This window comes from Schistocerca americana, chromosome 2, assembly GCF_021461395.2.
Source record: "Schistocerca americana isolate TAMUIC-IGC-003095 chromosome 2, iqSchAmer2.1, whole genome shotgun sequence".
NCBI classification, from domain to species: Eukaryota; Metazoa; Arthropoda; class Insecta; order Orthoptera; family Acrididae; genus Schistocerca; species Schistocerca americana.
In genome coordinates this window covers 692,696,873-692,717,727 of record NC_060120.1, presented here as the reverse complement: position 1 = coordinate 692,717,727, position 20,855 = coordinate 692,696,873, and the positions used below count along the sequence as shown (strand labels likewise).

The 20,855-nt window shown below is 38.6% G+C and overlaps 1 protein-coding gene across 2 annotated transcripts in view; it reads left to right on the top strand.

Annotated features, from left to right (window-relative positions):
• The window catches only part of LOC124595224 (maestro heat-like repeat-containing protein family member 1), a 271,523-nt gene that overhangs the window by 228,220 nt on the left and 22,448 nt on the right, over positions 1–20,855 (top strand). For both annotated transcript variants that reach the window (XM_047133879.1, XM_047133878.1), the window contains exon 29: positions 4,024–4,186. In XM_047133879.1, coding sequence (XP_046989835.1) covers positions 4,024–4,172 — 149 coding nt within the window. In that variant the 3' untranslated portion in view covers positions 4,173–4,186. The remainder of the gene's footprint in view (positions 1–4,023; positions 4,187–20,855) is intronic.

Genomic DNA, 20,855 nt, shown 5'->3' with positions numbered 1-20,855 from the left:
ACCATTGTGTCAGCAGTTCATCTATTGTCTGCACTGAAATGTTTATGTCTGTAGTGTTTGTTAAATTTAAATCGTCATTGTTGCTCATGTAGCTGTCATCTTGTTGGTTTGCTATGTCAGTCATTTCATTTTACGTTTCCTGTCCTTGATTACTAAAATTATTTCCATTTATTTCGTTACTTGTTGTAGTTCCATTGTGATTTTGTGTGTGTGTGTGTGTGTGTGTGTGTGTGTGTGTGTGTGTGTGTGTGTGTGTGTGTGTTTAAATTACTGCAAGTTATATTCAGTTTTCAACAATAGTTTTAATATGCTAACTGCGCACAACAAAGTGGCTGCTGGCACTTGAGCACATGGGGAAGGCAAGGTACGACTAAGTATTACCAGTTATTGTAATCGTTAGTGCTCTGTAGCTAGATTCAATAGTAGTAGATTTTTGCTTTCCTTCCTTTTAACAGTTTCAAAATTGTTTCCTCTAACATTTTGTTGGAGAACCACTTGTCCAGAAGCTGACAGGCTAATAAGGAATGATGGTTTTGCCATTTAATTTGTGGTCAAGGGACAGTATCCATCTTTTTGCATGCAATTAGCATATTAGAACTTTTTATGTAAACTGAATAAAACTTACAATAATTTCATTTATATTTAATGTAAATATATTCAACTAAATGGAACTAAAAATAGTAATGAAATGAATGGTAAGAATTTTAGAAACCAAGAACAAGAAACAATTAGCATGAATGAACAAAATGAAAAGACTGATGCTGCAAACCAACAAGATGACAGCTACATGAACAATAATGATGATTTAAATTTAACAAAAGCTACAGGTAAAAACATTTTATTGTCTTCCACTGATGTGCTCATTTGCATAATTATGTAAATTTTCTTTTCAATTTTTCATTTTGTATTTCCTTTTATTGTTGCTTTGCGGATTTTGTTCTGGGCTTTAATTATTATTATTTTCTTGCCGATCTCGTATCAGGCAAGAAAGAAAATGTATGCCATTATTATGCGAACAGTGAATTTCTTTACAATAGTATGAACAATAATACTTAAAACACCAAACAGGTACAGTCCCTGTACAGTTGCTAATCTAATGAATAAAAAGTATGTGATTATATTGTTTTAAGGTGTTCCTCACAGAAAATGAAAGAGACGTAGGTAAAAATTCTCCAATCTTTTGTACAAACAGTGTCAGCATTTGTATATATTGCCTTTTTTTGCATAAATGTTGGACCAGTGGGTTTTAAATAGTGAAGATCGGCTTTTATCTTGGCAGTTCATTGTATTTCAGTTCCTGAGTTAATTGTGGTCTGCTCCATCCTACATGTTCTGTATTGTTTCCGTGTAGTCTGGCTTCAGTGGTCAGACGTGATTTTGTGTACAGTCATGCAGAAACCTTTCTTCATCAGTAATTCTTCTTTCATAGTTCCACAGAGAAATAAGTAAAAAAAAAGTGTCATTTTAACAACATTGGCAACTATATTTTCCATGTAAGCATTTCTATTACAGAACACTGTTATGTCTGCTCTGTGCAAACATCGCTTTCAACATCTCATCATAGACAGAAGAAGCTGTATATAAAAAAACTAAGTGACGTGCACTTTCATTTCCTATTTCACAGATCGTATTTTCTAGGAATTTACTGCAAGCTGTTACAAGATAAATAAAGCTTATCGTCAAAACAAAATGGAAAAATAGGACTACTTATTCTTTCGTTATGTTTAGATACATTACAAATCCATCAGTAAGTTATTTATCCAAATAGAAACTGCACTGAACTAAGGGAACAAACACTAGTTACAGAATTTGGTACAAGATGTAAACAAAGGAAGTACATGGGCATTCTGTGTCATTTATTATTTAAGTTACAAGTAATTTATTTGTAAATAAATCTTTTTGATTGATCTACTTATTTAAATAATTATCTGGAGAGAAATTTATTTGAATGATGCCCATCTCTGCTTACCACTACACCTTTGTGAATTTTTCCTCTTTCCATTCATTTTATTTGATAATATTGTCCGCCCCTGGTAGCTGAGTGATCAGTGCGATGGAATTTCATACCTGACAGCCTGGGATCGATTCCTGGCTGGGTCAGAGATTTTCTCCGCTCAGGGACGGGGTTATGTGTTGTCCTTATCATCATTTGATCCCTGTCAACACGCAAGTGGCCTCAACTCGAAAGACTTGCACCAGGCGACCGGTCTACCCAACGGGAGGCCCTAGCCACACGGCATTTCTGTCTTCCATTTGATAATATTAACTGTAACGAGTCCTACTAGTCAGTTTGCTTGGATTGTATACAGAAGCTTACAGTGTAGAGGGGTTGAAGCTGGGTTATAAGTTGTTTTCATGCTTTTAAACGTAAGCTTCCCCCCCCCCCCCCCCCCTCCCCCTCAAGAAAAAAAAAAGGCTCAATGTCAGTATGTTTGTAGCAGCAGACTGAACGCAACCATTATTCATCGGCATGGCTGTTCTTTCATACAATTTTACAGCTCCGCATCTAAATCGGTGACCTTCAGTAACATTCAGTATTCGATTATCACTTCAATTTTCTTTATATATGAGCATACACAGTCGCTATGGTAATACTTTAATACTTGTGAATCTCAGGTAACAGCATACACATTCTCCATAGAAAATTGACGTGTAAAATAAAATGAAATTCTAATTCTATGTTGTAGTGGTACATGTTTGCTATAAAGCTTGGTGACTCGTCTCGCTTTCTTTCAGTAGACAGATGAGAGATGTATGTGTGAAAAATGACTTTTATTAGTAGTAGAGTACAGAGCACCTACTATGCCTGGATTTGTTGGCGTTTATGTGCAGATATGACAAAGAAAAATGCAGGCACAGTGCAGAAAGTGATGACGGGTGTGTAATTTGGACTGGCCAGTGAGGGGTACTTGCACTGAGCATACATCCTTTGGGGGTGCTGTGGACCCCAAAGAAGAAAGGGACGTGACAACGATGGTCAAGCGCTAAAGAAACATGAATGCTGTTACATAGTGTCTATGCCATGCTATCTCAATTTAAATACTAACTTACAGTTTTGGTGAAGCATTGACGCATCATGTATGAACAAGTTGTCTGAAGAGCTTTCTTAATTATCAGTTGTTGTGATTTGATAACTTATTTGAAAAATAATAATTATAGAAACAGTGTTTTGTGATTTCGTAGTGACTTATTTAAACGTAGAAGCTCTCTTACAGCTCTCTTGTAGCCCTCGCCTCGCAATCAGAAACGAAGTCCACGATTAAATACATGGCACTGCATAGCAGGACCGCAACATCAAGAAAAAACAAGATGGCAACCAGGAATTTCGGAAAAGGAGGTAACTGTTATTACATGGGAATGAGTAAAGGCTTGGCATTTTTGCAGTATATTCATCATTTAAAATCAACCCACAACAAGAAAAATCACCTCAATGTGCAATACAATGGGTGCTGAATCCATTAGTGCCACTATGTTGTCATTAAACTGCATAAAGTATTTTTCCTTAGTCATATGGCTGGGCCACTCACCTGGTGCCCAGTACTGAGTGAATGCACACCATGTGATACCGATTGAGCAAACTGCCATTCACATGCTTTTGTAATGTGTGTGAAGTGAGTGATGGGCAGTGGGTACCACTTTTGCCAGTTCTGCCTTGTGGATGTAGTGCTGTACCTGCAGTCCCCATCGGCTCAACACTGACCACTGAATACTGTGACAGAATGAAATGAGCTACAGTATTAGAATATTGGGATAAATTTTATAACTTTATTATTGTGTGGATGATGGCTTATTCATTTGTTTTGTCGATAAAGGCATTGTATACGCGTATAGGAAGAGAGTATCTTCAAAGTAAAAAAAAACACCCATCCGAAAGTTTACTCGTATATACACTAAGTTCTATTAGAAGCACTGAAAATACATACAGTACTTCTACTGTAACTTAATGCAAGCATGTCTGCCTTCACTTTCATTTAAAAACAAGTGTTTATGTTCTTTCTTTTCCACATCTGTTTCTGGTTACAGGGTTACTTAGTGGAAATCTACCATTAGACTTGAACAACAGCATACCACTAGATACTGTGTGTTCACGTCTTCTACAGTCACTGAAAGATGAAAATCAGGAAGTGCGAGCAAAAGCAGCGGAAGCCCTCAGCTCTCTCTTCATTTCGTGAGATCTGGAAATCAGGTAATAATTACAATACCATAGTTATTTGCTTGTTGTATAATAAGTATAAAATTTCATGATTTCTGTCCTTGGATATTATTGGTTGCTGCCAAAATATTGCAGATATTGAGGATTCATTTCTTTCTTTTTGATTGTGGAATCAGTCCAATGTTATTTGTATATACGCAAGAAACATGGAAGATAGAAGCGTCTGGTAACCTGCATTCAAAATGTCTAGATAAAGCAGCAGGAAAATCTACAAAGCGTTTGTCACTGGCACACTGAGAGTTTAGAAAGTTCTAGTCTGTTGCTACCTAGTCATTTCATTTACTCTTATGTGACAATGGAGTGCAAGTATTAACAGAATTGCACCTTCATCAAATCGTAAATATGTTCAGTGTACATTTTTCACAAAATTCTCAGCAACTGTAAGTAGCCTACTTTTTGTACACGTCATATCTAAAAAGATACAACAACTTTTCTACATTTTAATAAAATGAAATTTATTCACCATCTGTGAATTCTTTGGCATCAGCTGTATTAAGTATAGAAATATTGCCATTTGGTGAAACCTGAAAATTTGTGCTGGACAGAGGCATGTACCCAGATTTCCCACTTATCATGAGTGGTCGCCTTAACCATTTCAGCTATCCATGTACACGTCCCAGACCAACCCAAAGCTCTGTATTTCACAGTATCTATGCTCCTATTGCTCGTAACATTACTTGGATTCCCACAGTAGGGTCGATGAGACAAATGTGTTCCCTGTCAAATTATCATAGTTGTCTTGCCCGACTAGGCTTGCTGTACTTATTTTACAATGTCTGTTCCTTCAGAAAAGTGTGCATTTATTAATTTTTTCAGGACAGCCTCAAGGTGAATTCATGATGACCAGTTTGTCTCTTTAATTTGCAAGAACATCATCAGAAACTCTGCATTTTAGAGTGTGAAATTCAGTTGTTGGCTTATTACTGTACTTCATACTGTTAATTCCAGAGTTTCTGATGGTGCTCTTGTTAAATTAAAGAGTGAAACTGACCATACTATGTGCGTCTTGGGGCTGTCCTGAAAAACTTAATTTCAACAGTCCCTGTTTCCCTTGCAGGCTATGACCACTCTCGCTTCGATTTATGGTTGTCACCTTGTGAAAAACTACCAACTGATTCAATGCCTTCAGCTTGAATTTCAGTGATAAAAACAAGCTTTAAAGAAGCTGAGAAGAAAATATGCCAGGATCATGAATCTTTTCCAGCCTTTCTTAAGCACTTGTAAAATCTACAGAGCAGTGCTGAAATTGAGGACATGAGTCATAACAAAATTTTTCAGGCTCATATCAGTACTATTTGCCATAATAGACAATGTTAAAGAAGAAATTAGATGGCTAGCCAATAACAGAAAATGGAAACCAGCAAAAACCAGTCAATGGACTATACTATTTGCGGCTGTACCAAAGCCAAGTGGAACAGTAAGATTCTGTGGAGACTTCAGAGTGACTGTAGATCCATAGCTGGAAATAAATCAGTATCTGAGGCCAGAAGAGCTCTTAAAAAAATCAAGAATGGTAAATGTTTCACAAAAATAGATTTGTTAGGTGCATACCCCTAGTTAGAATTGAATGAAGAATCCAAGATGATGTCTGTTGTCAATACTACACATGAACTGTTCAAATATCAGAGACTAACGTTTGGCATATCAAGTGTTCCTACAATACACCTACAGTTTGTGTAACAAATTAAAGGTTCCATACTTGGATGAGATGTCGCAAGAACAAATGTGGATGAGCACATAAAGAATTTGAATGTGGTTCACACAACTTACAGAAAATGGCCTCAGTTGCAATAGGAAGAAATGTGAAAGCTCCAAAGACAAGGTGAAATACCTGGGCTACATCACTGATGTAGGTGGAATGCAACCATCAGTAGTGGTGTGTAAGCAAAAAAAGAAGACATGTCCAAAGAGCACCCAGGAACTAGAATCTTTCATTGGAAGAAGATGCAACTACAGTAAAATCATCAAAGGATTTTCTGAAATCACTGGACCACTAACTCATATTTTTTTAAAACAATCAACTGTTTGAATGGGCCAAACAAGAAGAAACAGTGTCTTTCACTGTTGAGAAGGAAATTACCAAGGAAGCAAAACTGGTGCACTTTGATTCAATTCAAATTGCTTTATTAACTACAGATGCGGCTGAATATGGAATCATAGCAGTATTCTCTCACAAATGTTAGGATGGATCATAAAAACCCTTTACCTTTGCTTCCAAGATTTTAAATTAATATCAGATCAGACTCAGCCAGATTGAAAAGAAGCACTGTCCATAATTTGTGGGGTCAACAAATTTTACCAATGACAGTATGGAATTGGGTTTGAACTGATCACAGATCACAAACCTTTGGTTTCAAGCACACAGCTGTCAGTTATGACTGTTCAGAGACGACGAAGATGAACGATCCCATTAATGGGATACAACTATGAAATCAGGTAAAGTCCCACAGAAAAACATGCCAATATTGATGCAGTTTCAAGGTTGCTTGCCAGTCCATATGATAGATTTAACATGTTTGAAGACTGCTGATTGCAACTTATTTCTATTTGATCACAGAAAACTGGAGAAGTCATGAGAAGATTTGCTACTAAAATGATTCTGCATTATTTAGAAAATGAATGGCCAAACTATTTGCCAAAGGGCAAAAAATGTTTGCAGTCCTATTTTAATAGGACTGCCATCAGCACCAATCATGGTTTATTACTTCTGCAGACATATTTCGTAAGGGTTATTATACCCATTACGTGCCAAAGGAAAATTTTATTAACTTACAAAACCTGACAGGGTGTACACTTCAGAAACCATTAAGTAAAAGTGTGAGGGTGCTCAACCCGGTATCTATAGATCACTTCAGAGAAAGTTTAGGAAATTTAAACTGGGAAGATGTATATAATGAGCCAAATGCTAATGATAAATGCAGCATATTTCTTGATAAATTTATGTCCCCTTTTGAACATTGTTTTCCAAAGAAAATTACTAAATGTAACACCACAAACTTTTCAAAGAAACCTTGGATTACTACAGGTATTAAAGTGTCTTCAGAAAGAAAAAGAAAACTATATGAGACAGCAAGAACTAGTAAAGATCCTAAAGTAGTTTTACACCATAAAAATTATTGTGACATACTGAGAAAAGTTGTAAGGAAATCAAGAAATATGTATGTTAGAGAAGAAATTAACAACTCAACAATAAAATAAAATCAATATGGAATGTTGTTAGAAGGGAGACAGGAAAAGTAACCACTGGGTTAGGTACTATTACTGTTAAAGAGAATGAGACCATCTTAACCAACAGTACACAGGTAGCCAATGTATTTAACAATCACTTGTTAAGTGTGGGAGAAAAAATTGGTGAGAATAGTTCAAAAGAAAAAGCCAGGCAGTACATGGAAGAGTCAGTTTTGAAAAATTTTAGTCAGATTAAGTTTCATCTAACAACCTCTTGTGAAATAAGGGATATTATTCAATCTTTGAAAAATAAATGTTCTGTTGGAGTAGATGACAACTCTAACAAGTTATTAAAACAATGTGGAGCAATTACAGCTGATGTTTTGAGTCACATATGTAATGCATCACTGACTCAGGGTATTTTTCCAGACAGGTTAAAATACGCCATTGTCAGGCCTCTCTACAAAAAGGGGGAAACCACAGATGTCAATAATTACCGGCCAGTATCCTTGCTTACAGCATTTTCAAAAACTTTGAGAAAGTAATGTACTCAGTAGTGGTTAGCCATCTCAACAGTAATGGGATACTTAGTAAATCACAGTTCGGATTTCAGAAATGCTGTTCCACTGAGACAACAATATACAATTTCACTGTCCACATGATAGAGTCTTTAAATAGTAAAATGTCACCAGTAAGAATATTCTGTGACTTATCCAAAGCATCTGATTGTGTGAACCATGACATTATGTTAGAGAAATTACAATTCTATGGTATAAATGGAACAGCATATGAGGGGTTTAAGTCATATCTACAGAACAGAAAGCAAAAAGTCTCTTTACATGCTTCAAGTGATTCAAAGGAGTTTGCCACTTCATCTAACTGTGGTGAAATTACATTAGGTGTTCCACAAGGTTCGATCATGGGTCCCCTCCTGTTCTTGATATATCTGTATGACCTCCCTTCTTATGTGAAACAAGATGCTGAACTGACACTTAATCCATTAAAAGAAAGTCCGATACAAAATGATACAAATAAGGTCTTTGGAAAAGTTATTAATTGGTTTTCTGTGAATGGGCTTGCTCTGAACTTTGAAAAAAACACAGTACATCCAATTTTCTGCTGCAAAAAGTGTAATTCCTTCAATAAACATAACATATCAAAAGAAGTCAGTAGCCAGGGTAGAGCATACTAAGTTTTTGAGTGTACATATAGATGAGAATCTTAATTGGAAAATTCATATGTTGGATCTCCTAAAGCAACTAGGTTCAGCAACTTTTGCAATTAGAATAATTGCAAATTTTGAGGATGTAGAAATTATTAAGCTAACATACTTTGCATACTTCCACTCTCTGATGTCATACGGAATAATATTCTGCGGCAACTCAACACTTAGGCAAAAGGTATTCACTGCTCAAAAGAAATTGGTTAGAATAATGTGTGGGGTTCATACTCACACATCTTGTAGGTATCTGTTTAAAAGGTTAGGAATCCGTAAACTGCTTCACAGTACATTTACTCTGTAATGAAATTTTTTCTCAACAACATGGACCAGTTTAAAATCAACAGCGACATTCCTGATTACAATACGAGAAAAAAGAAAGACGTACACTACTCTTTACTTAACCTATCTTTGGCACAGAAAGGGGTACAATATGCTGCTATAAAACTTTTTGATAAATTACCAGATGAAATAAAATGTCTGACAGACAGCAGTAATAGTTTCAAAAACAAATTGAAATCATACCCCCTTGAGAACTCCTTCTATACCATAGATGAATTCTTGAATATGAGTAAATAAATCTGGAGATATAGTATATGCATTTTGTGCCATTTAAGGGAATGGGACAGATAATAGAAATATTTAGGTATAACACTAAAATGTAAACAAAAAAAGAAAAAAAAACTTGTTTCCTGTGCGCATTTCTTGTGCATTTGACACATTCCACATCATAACGGTTTTCTGTGCTATTGATCAATGGAACCCATAACTAACTAACTGAGGACACTTCATGATGAACACTGTGGCACCATCAAAGTGAAACAAATAATGAGAAGATATTGCTGGTTGTCAAAAATGGTCAAAGAAATCGCTTCACAATATGAAACTTGAAACTTCCTGGCAAGTTAAAACTGCAAAGCTTGCAGAACTAGCACTCCTGAAAGAAAGGATATTGAGTGAAAATCTCACTCTGGAAACATCGCCCAGGCTGTGGCTAAGCCATGTCTCCGCAATATCCTTTCTTTCAGGAGTGCTGGTTCTGCAAGGTTCGCAGGTGAGCTTCTGTAAAGTTTGGAAGGTAGGAGGCGAGGTACTGGCGGAAGTAAAGCTGTGAGGATGGGGTGTGAGTCGTGCTTGGGTAGCTCAGCTAGTAGAGCACTTGCCCGCGAAAGGCAAAGGTCCCGAGTTCGAGTCTCGCTCTGGCACACAGTTTTAATCTGCCAGTAAGTTTCATATCAGCGCACACTCTGCTGCAGAGTGAAAATCTCATTCTGGAAACATCCCCCAGGCTGTGGCTAAGCCATGTCTCCGCAATATCCTTTCTTTCAGGAGTGCTAGTTCTGCAAGTTTCGCAGGAGAGCTTCTGTAAAGTTTGGAAGGTAGGAGGTAAGGTACTGGCGGAAGTAAAGCTTTTAGAACGGGGCGTGTTTTTTATTTTGTATAGCATGTTTCTTCCTAGGTTATCCTTTAGTCAGGTCCAGTCTTCTTGTAGTGTCAGGTTTGGGATAAAATTCTGTTCCGGTAACCGTGCAGTTATGGTGTGTGCAGCTTTTCCATTGTTCTTCTGTTGGTAAAATTTTCTGTGATGATTAGTGGGAAGTGAACACAACTAGTCATTAATCAGATGTGGGTAGCCAGTCATATTACTCGTTTGTAATTTTCTATGCTGTGTGACTGAAGGTAGATAGTATTTTGTTTCACTTGCAGCAATTTAAGTTTGAAAATACTGTTTGTAAAGACCAAGATTATAAATATCATTGGTGCTCATTGCACTTACAGTAATTTAAGCTGTGCAATGCTCGAGTGATAACTCGCTACCGTATACCATCAACCAATCGGCTGCAACTAGTGACAGTGAATTGCCAACAGAAGCACATGGCAGAAGAGTCACAGACACCCTTAGCTGCACTTCAGCTCAGGTCTAAAATGAATATTTTATTTAACAGCCAATCAAATTAGTATACAGTCAGTTGATTTGCCTAAAGAAGAATCCCACATTATCTTTAAGTTTCCTTTTTATTTAACATTCAGTAGCCCATGTGTAATCAAGACACAGTACTTCATTTCTTTCATAATGCATGTGCTTGCAAAGCTGTCGGTTCTTGTCTTAAAACATGAGTTTCTTTCAAAGCATTGAATTAGTAATTTTAATAGAGTGTAATGTAGATTCTTTGGTGTTCTAATTCTGGAACATTCTTGTAAAGCCTTCTCCGTATAATGGTCAGCAGCTTGCATCCATGATTCGCTATCTGCTAAGACAGCAGCATCAAGTTGTCTCCACAAGCTACAAGCCCTCACCTGCCCTTGGAAGGACTCTGAACAAAACAACGGAAAAAACATTAACAATTAATATATAGAGTGGTTGTAATTAAAGGTTTGCTACTTGAGGCCCCATGGAAAAAAGAGTGATCATAGGACAATGAAACTTTGTGCAAACATTTGTAAGGAAATGTGGATGAGAAGTAATGAATAAACCATTGAAAGAAACACATTTTAATTTCCACATGAAAGGGTAACATTTATTTACTGCATATCATGTTAACATTCCCAATTACAAATGTTGCTCAATGTTACAAGTGTCTACATCTGTGAGTAATGTGAAATTCGTACAGTTGCCATTTCACAATTGTTTGCAGTACTGTTTGAATTGTGGTTCATGGAATATTCGGCTATTGTGACACAACTTCAGTACAGCTCGAAGATCACTCATTGCGTCCAGCATTTTCAACCATGGCAACAGAAACTTCAGCAATTTATGGTACGATTGGCCAACGGCCTCTCCTGGGAGCTATTACCAAATCATGTTCTTCTATCTCCTCATATTTCCTTAATGCACCAATGCCCAAGAAGAGCAATGTTACTGTTTCTGTTGGCTTGATCAAACAGTTTTACATGTAAAGCTTAGTCCGCATTGTCCAGTCACATTTTGACTGTTTGCAACGGTAACATATTTATTCTTGTGTGTCGTCCATACGTCTCCATGCCAGTAATGGCACCTAACAGCAAGTAATAATACTAACACTATTCCTGTAAGGTTGGGTACCCAAAAGGTAAATAGTTTTCCATCTACATGGCTCAAGTAGCGAAAGTGTTATTGTAACCTCTCTGTACATTCAAACTTTCTTCTTCTTCAAACTTCCTGGCGGATTAAAACTGTGTGCCAGACCGAGGCTCGAACTCGGGATCTTTGCCTTTCGTGGGCAACTGCTCTACCATCTGAGCTACCTAAGCACAACTCACAACCTGTCCTCACAGTTTCAATTCCACCAGTACCTCGTCTCCTGCCTTTCAAACTTCACAGAGGCTCTCCTGCGAGCCTTGCAGAACTAGCACTCCTGGAAGAAATGATATTGTGGAGACATGGCTTTGCCACAGCCTGAGGGATGTTTCCAAAATGAGATTTTCACTCTGCAGCGGAGTGTATGCTGATCTGAAACTTCCTGGCAGATTAAAATTGTTTGCCGGGCCAAGACTCGAACTCGGGACCTTTGCCTTTCACGGGCAACTGCTATACCATCTGAGCTACCCAAGCACAACTCACAACCTGTCCTCATAGTTTCATACCTCGTCTTCTACCTTCCAAACTTCACAGAAGCTCTTCTTGTTTTTTATGAGACATTTCGTAGATAATTTAGATAAACATTTCAAAGTCACTCTTGTGAATTTGGCTCTGCTGTTAAATGTGGCAATATAGTTCCATTTCAGTGTTCCAATCATATTCTGTTATGAGGATAGTCGTGACAAACATACTACTGTGTAAATGTCATAAGTCTTGTGGTCAGAGGCAGCTGGTGATCACTCTGAGGAGATAGGTCAGACTGAATTTGAGTTTGGACAATATGCTGTCTATGAGTTGGGCACTATTCAGCACCGTTGGTCTCCTGTGATTGCAAGCTTCATGCATGCTTTGATTTTTGTTACATGTTGTGGTATGATGTAGTTTTGAACATAGCTCGTCTACTTGGGAGTCGAGCACCATAACCACTTACCCCAGTGCCACTTGACTTCCCGTGTGTTCTATATGGCACTTCTTGTTCTTGGACCATTCTCTGTTTCTATTTTACTTTTTTTTTCCAGAGTCCAGTAAGCCTTCCTGTTTTCATGCTTGATCTGTGTTCAGTTTTTGACAGACCCACTGGGCCCTCTTACCACTAAATCTGAGGGTGGTGCGATGGGGAATTTCCCTTGTCAGAAATATCTTTGTGTCCTTCTTAAACACTTTATGCAGTGCTAATATGTGGTAAACGAGCATGAGGAGTACTGTATTATTTTCAAAGAACAGTCGAGCTTCTTGGAACCAATTATTGACTAAAAGTTTACTTATCTGCAGCATCTGATTGTCGTGATTCAAAACTTTAGCTGTAGTGCAGATCATGGAGAAACAGATATGGTTTGTCTGCTCCAGTTGTTCAGAGCTTCTGTATTATCCCTGCTGTCATGAGGCCATCATATTTTAAAAGATGCAGTCAGCCATGACTGCACTGTGTTGTTGTCCTCTAGAAAATTTGTGATCAGCTGCATTTTCAGCCTCTGCAGTGTGTCTGATGTGCTGTAGTTTTACATAAGAGTGTATCTTCTCAAAGTGCAGAAAGTGTACATAATATACATTCCCATACCTCATTGCATGTAATGCATTGCATTGGAATTTACTCAGAGAGGAGGAATTTAAATTATTTTTCAGCAGATGAGCCAAATGTGTGGTTTTTTTCGCCTACTGAGGTCAGAATAAAAAGTCTGCTCAGCTCTGTAAGAGACTAGGAACTGTATAAATAATGCACTCCCTATCTAATTTTTAAGTGTACATTTTAGGTATTTTAGATGCAGCATAGTATTTTTATATACTATATGATGACTGTTCAGAGTAAGGGGAATCATTTTGTTCAGAAATTTGCCCTGTCTTTAGGATTCAACTTTCTGACAAATCTACAGTAGTTATCACCAACTATATGAACAGGGGTACTATAAATGATCGATTTGTTTTCAAACCACTAGATTTTTTTGAAGTATTACACGTAAAAAATATGATCGATGAATGGATCGAACTGTACACAAGCCAAGTTTTAATTTTGTGCTCTACAAATAGTCTAAGAGTGCCCCTCAGGGTTGCTAAGTTTGTTAGAGATTCAGCATACCCACCTGCTGTGACCTACATTACCTTAGTTTTCTAAAAAAATCTGCAGGAAATGTCAAGTGAAGAAACAAACGTATGTATATAATCAGCCATTTAGTATCCTTAACTTGACAGAGAGCTTTCTGATTTATCCATTGCCTTGCTTACTTCATCTACATCTACATACATACTCCGCAATCCACCATACAGTGCGTGACGGAGGGTACCTCATACCACAACTAGCATCTTCTCTCCCTGTTCCACTCTCAAACAGAACGAGGGAAAAATGACTGCCTATATGCCTCTGTACGAGCCCTAATCTCTCTTATCTTATCTTTGTGGCCTTTCTGCGAAATAGAAGTTGGTGGCAGTAAAAATTTACTGCAGTCAGCCTCAAATGCTGGTTCTCTAAATTTCCTCAGCAGCGATTCACGAAAAGAACGACTCCCACCCGAGTTCCTGAAGCATTTCCATAACACTCGCATGATGATCAAACCTACCAGTAACAAAACTAGCAGCCCGCCTCTGAATTGCTTCTATGTCCTCTCTCAATCCGACCTGATAGGGTTCCCAAACGCTCGAGCACTACTCAAGAATAGGTCGTGTTAGTGTTTTATAAGTGGTCTCCTTTACAAATGAACCACATTTTACCAAAATTCTACTAATGACCATCCACCTTCCGCACAACTGCCATTACATGCTTTTCCCACATCATATCGCTCTGCAATGTTACCCCCAAATATTTAATCGACTTGACTGTGTCAAGCGCTACACTACTAATGGAGTATTCAAACATTACAGGATTGTTTTTCCTATTCATCTGCATTAATTTACATTTATCTATATTTAGAGTTAGCTGTCATTCTTTACACAATCACAAATCCTGTCCAAGTCATCTTGCATCCTCCTACAGTCACTCAACGACGACACCTTCTCATACACCACAGCATCATCAGCAAACAGCCGCACATTGCTATCCACACTATCCGAAAGATCGTTTATGTAGATAGAAAACAACAGCAGACCTACCACACTTCCCTGGGGCACTCCAGATGATACCCTCACCTCCGATGAAGACTCACCATTGAGGACAACGTTCTGGGTTCTATTACTTAAGAAGTCTTCGAGCCACTCACATATTTGGGAACCAATCCCATATGCTCGTACATTAGTTAGGAGTCTGCAGTGGGGCAACGAGTCAAACGCTTTCCGGAAGTCAAGGAATATGGCATCCGTCTGATAACCTTCATCCATGGTTCGCAAGATATCATGTGAAAAAAGGGTGAGTTGCATTTCGCAGGAGCGATGCTTTCTAAAGCCGTGCTGCTGCATGGACAGCAACTTCTCTGTCTCAAGGAAATTCATTATATTCGAACTGAGAATATGTTCAAGAATCCTGCAACAAACCGATGTTAAGGATATTGGTCTGTAATTTTGAGGATCCGTCCTTCTGCCCTTCTTATATACAGGCGACACCTGCGCTTTTTTTCCAGTCGCTCATGACTTTACGTTGGGCAAGAGATTCGCGATAAATGCAAGCTGAGTAAGGAGCCGATGCGTTAGAGTACTCTCTGTAAAACCAAATTGGAATCCCATCAGGACCTAGCGATTTATTTATTTTCAACCCATTCAGCTGCTTCACAACCCCAGGGATGTCTATCACTATGTCCTCCATATGGGAATCTGTACGGAATCAAACGGTGGTATGTTTGTACGATCCTCCTGCGTGAAAGATTTCTCATGTACTAAATTTAAAATTTCAGCTATCGTTTTGCTGTCTTCCGTTGCCAGCACACTGATCAGTGAGTGACTGGATGGAAGCCTTCGACCTGCTTACTGATTTTATGTAAGACCAGAATTTCCTCGGGTTTTCAACAAGATCTTTTGCTAAGGTATGATGGTGGTAGTGGTCGTCTGCTTCGCACATCGCTCTTTTTACAGCAGCACGAATCTACTAACTTTTGCCTGTCCTCATTCTCCCGATCTTTCTTATACCGCGAGTGAACTGTCTTTGCTTCCTGAGCATTCTCCGAAATGCGCTGTTAAATCACGGTGGGTCTTTTCTGTCCGTTACCCATTTTTTCGGCACATACTTCTCCAATGCGTGATTTACAATGTGTTTAAAATTTGCCCATAATTATTCCACGTCCATCGTACCAGAAATAAATGAAGTCTATTCATTTACTAAGTGGGATGCTAACAACTGCTTATCTACTCTTTCTAGTAAGAATACTCTCCTAGCCTTCTTGACTGACTTTTTAACTTTTGTAACCATAATCGTAATGACAACATCATGATCACTAATCCCTGTCTCGACACTGACACCGTCAATGAGGTCTGGTCTGCTCGTGGCTACCAGATCTAAAATATTTCCATTACGCATTGGCTGTCGATTTAGCTTCTCAAGACAGTTTTCGGATAATGTATTCAAAAGTAATTCACACAACGGCTTGTCTGTACCACCTCTAATGAATCCATAGACATCCCAGTCTATACTAGGTAGGTTGAAGTCGCCTCCGACTAATATCTGGGTACTTCTGCGATACAGAGTGTAGACTCCCTCAGAATGATTCTAGAACTGTCACGGCAGAACCTGGTGGCCGGCAATAACACCCCACAATTAACTTTATTCTCCTAGCTCTGTTAAACGTGTCCAGATAACTTCACAATCACACTCTACTTCCACCTCAGTAGACACGATATTTTTGTCAACTGCAATGAAGACACCACCTCCTACGGTGTCAAATCTGTCTTTCCGATACACGTTCCAACCCTCACTAAATATTTCAGAACTTGCTATCTCAGGGTTCAGCCAGGTCTCAGTTCTGAGAATAATTTGCGTGCCACATGCTTCCTGGAGGGCAGTAAATTCAGGAACTTTATTCCGAACACTCTGAAAATTTACTGCTAATATCTTGATAGCTGAAGTGTCTTTACACTGAGCGCATCCTGATTTCCCTGCCTGCACGTCAACTGGTGGTGTTCATCAGGACACCTCGCACTACTGCCTAGCCTAAAAAACCCCCATGTGCATGCCACAAGTACTCTGCTACCCAAGTAGCCGCTTCCTTTGTGTAGTGCACCCCTGACTTATCAAGGGGCGTTCTACAATTCCCCACCCAATAGTGGAAGTCTAGAAATCTGCAGCCAAGACCATCACAGAGTCGACGAAGCCTCTGGTTGAGACCCTCCACTCGGCTCCAAACCAAAGGACCCCAATCCACTTTGGGAACGATGTTGCAAATAGAGAGCTCTGCTTGCACCCCGCGTGCGAGGCCAGCGGTCTTCACCAAATCCGCCAGCCGCCTGTACGAACTGAGGATCACTTCAGAACCCAAGCAACAGGCATCATTGGTACCGATGTGAGCAACTACTTGCAGACGACTGCACCCCTTACGCTCAATAACTGCAGGCAAGGCTGCCTCCACATCTTGGATGAGGCCCCCCGGCAGACAAACCGAGTGCGCGTTGGAATTCTTTCCAGCCCTGTACGCTATTTCCCTAAGGGCCCCCATCACCCGCCTAACATTGGAGCTCCCAATAACCAGCAAGCCTTTGCCCCCATGTGCCTGTTCGGGCGCTACTGAAGGAGCAGCCACCTGCCCACTGACAGGATGAACGGGTGAGGCCAGCCAGCCAGCCTCCCCATTGACCCTCCGCACCCAAGGTGCCAGATTCACGTGTGCACAATATGCCTGGATCTAGAGGTCAGGGGGTAACCTGGGTATCTGCCCCAGGCGGCGATTCATATTCTTGAGGAAAAAAACCTTATTTCACAAAGTGCCTAGCATCCAGCACACATTGGTCTATGAATTATTCATACGATTTTGAAATGCATCCCTGTTCATTTTTGAACATTTTTGAGCACATTCTAAGTTGATTTCTCAATGAATCACATGTTGATTTTTGAATGAATGCATAGTGTACACGATTTCTCTGCCAGTGGAATCCCCATCAAATCTAGAAATAACTCTTCCTGCAGACAAAGGGGGCAGGGCTATACGAGCTGAGCAGAATAAAGCAGAACGGGTGAATGCCAGTCGCTGTTTATGTGGTTGACTGGATTTGTGAATGATTAGTGTTGTTACAATTACTTATGAAATCCATAGCTTCAGACTACCAGAGTGGAAATAAATGACAAACATGAATAACAGGTAAGAAATATTATGTATTGCCTTCTTGGTATATCCAAGAAAATAAAATTTTGACAAAATTTTTGGGCAGACTGTTAAACAAGTAAGGGCCAGTTGTACAGTCCCCAGCTAGCAGGCACTTTATTTCTGTTCTGGAAGTAGAGCAGAAAAGGAATTGTACAAACACGTAATAATGCCTAACTGTAGAATAAACACAAGATAACTAAACCGTGGATTGTGGGAGGGTTAGTGAAGTTAACCAGAGAATAAGTCTTGACACTTGCAGGAATAGTTACAGAATTAGTAATGACAAGATTGTTTGTTAGAATGAGGAAGGAGAAGAAACAGGTACATCACACAAATTACAGAAGAATATGACGATTCCAAATTTATATAAAAATTTCATACTACTACTTTCTGATCTCGTGCTTCAGAAGCTGGAGCATATGAATGAAATGTGATCTATTTCCTAACTTCAAGCTTTTTGCTTTTAGTTGGCCCAGTAGGCATTTGATATTGGTACTTTGTGAATTATATTTTGTAGTGCTATAAAAATTACCATTCGTGCCAAAACAGTCTCGTTTATTTGGTGTGTGTTACAATTGCTGCAATATTAGGCAGGCCTATTTCATTTTATCTAGCAGACAGTGACAATATACACATAATCAGATCACTATCTAGTATTTCCCAATTTCTGAAATATCATAGATCTGGGACTAGTACAGAACAGTCTGTGTTGTAGTGGGGAGGTGAATAGTCTCTATGTGACATGTGTTTACGTTTAGTGATTTTGCTGTTTCCTCTTCGTTTATTTCTCTCACGTCAAATGAAAACAAATCAGATTTCTGTGGCCAGGAACTATTGAGTGAATTAAAATACATTCACATAACTACAGAAGGCTAAAATATGTTTTTATTTTTACCTTTCTGACCATCAAACATTAATCACCTTGCAGAACAATGAAGTTATTTTTGTCAATTTGTTAGAGAAATTTGGTGTTTATTAATATTTTCTGCTGAGTCTGTCAACTTATTTGAAATTTAGTGTTTAATTCCACACTATTGGCGAGTTTCAACTGTTTGGTGCAGCTCAAGTGCACGTTTTCATCTTCTAGCACATGTGGCATTATGCCATAATAAAGAATCAAACATGAGATAATACAGTACTGGTACTCCAAGAAAATTTACATCCGAATCTAGACATATGAATGTGCACTTTAAGCTGAATTATGCATTTTAATATGGTTCATGAAATACCGATGCTCTTGGAGTATCCTCTGATGTCTTGTTTATTTTATGGCATAATGTAAGATCTTTTAATGTTTTGCTCTAGGAACATAAGGGCTTCTTGCATTGTCATAGCTGTGCAAGCGCAGTGATACCTGTTATCTGGACCTCTCTGACAACTGCTGAAATGAACCTGTTTCTAACATGTCGCGGCAAAATGTTGGAAATAGTTGTTTGAAAAGCATTACTTTCAAAGTAAATTTCCTTTCACACAAGATGAACTATATGCGAGAATGTAGTCGACACTCTGATTACGTCCATATAGAAGAATTTCAAGTCCAGAAGATCAGACATTTACGTCATCGTTAAAAATTTTGCTGACACATTTGTGTGATGTATCTTAAAGTGTAACATGCACAAAAAAGATCAACACGATATGTGAAAGTGTTGCTTCTCGTGCTTTTCCTGTTTGTGTGTTCACGCTACTTAACAGTGATGTTGCTGTTGGCTGACTTACATCACATGTCCTATGCTCTGAATATCCACTGTCATCGACTAGCGAGATCACGTGACATGAGCTATGACTGGCTTACAAAAGCACATCGCAATCTAAATTTCAATGCTTCGGAAAGTAACGTGTGGTGTTTGGTGGAATTTGAATTTATACTTTTGTAATATGAAAACATGCAATGTACATGTTGCTGTACATCAAAGATCTTTCCAAAACGTGTTTTTCCCCTGAGTTTCATTTTCTAAAGTGCTGTGAAATTCTACACCAGTGTACAAAACCATAACCATTCAAAGGAGTGATAAGTTACATAGTTTTGAGGGGAAGTATACTGTCACTTAACATGGAAAAACTGTATTTTCACACGGGAGAAAGTGTATTTTTAACCGGGAAATCCAGGAAAATTTGGGGATTTTTTCCCCTTGTCCACGTATACACCGAGCAAGTGTAAATGAATCAAATGGAATTAGTGTGTCATTAAACAGTTAGAAAAGTTCTGTTTACTTATTAACATCACTGTTGTATATTATTTTCCTTGGTATTATAACTAGCATTATTAAAGTGATGTACATTTGCAGGAGATATGTAAATCTTTAGCATGTATTGCATTATTAAGCTGTCAATCATAAATCATTAACTTCATCTTATAATAATTGCCCAGTTGCTTAGGTTTATTTATTTACATTTTGAGATGTATATGTAGCTGCACAATATTATTACAAGGTTGTTGTCAATATAATATTGAATGTGTATGTGTATAAAGTTGACATATTACACATTCTTATTACTTACTGTCTCGTACAAGACTTCGACCCTCCCCCCTTGTCCCTTCTCTTCTCTTCATATACAAACACCCAAAGTATCTTGGGGTTACCTTAGATAGGACACTAACATTCAAAGAACACTTGATGAAAACTGCAGCGAAACTTAAAACACGCAAAAATGTATTGCAGAAGCTCTGTGGCACCACTTGGGGCTCCACAGCATCTACCTTAAGAACATCCGCACTTGGCTTGGTGTATCCAGTGGCAGAATACTGTGCCCCAGTGTGGCTCAACAGCAAACACACACACACACATGGTAGAGAGCCAACTTAATGCGTATTATATCAGGCACAATCAGGCCAACTCCTACAGTGTGGCTGCCTGTTCTCAGTAACATAGCCCCTCCTAACCTGCGCCGAGAACACGCTCTGGTTAGAGAATTTCAAAAAATCATGACCAACCGTCAATTACAAATCCATGAAGATGCTCATGGCATCCAAGGAAACTGACTCCG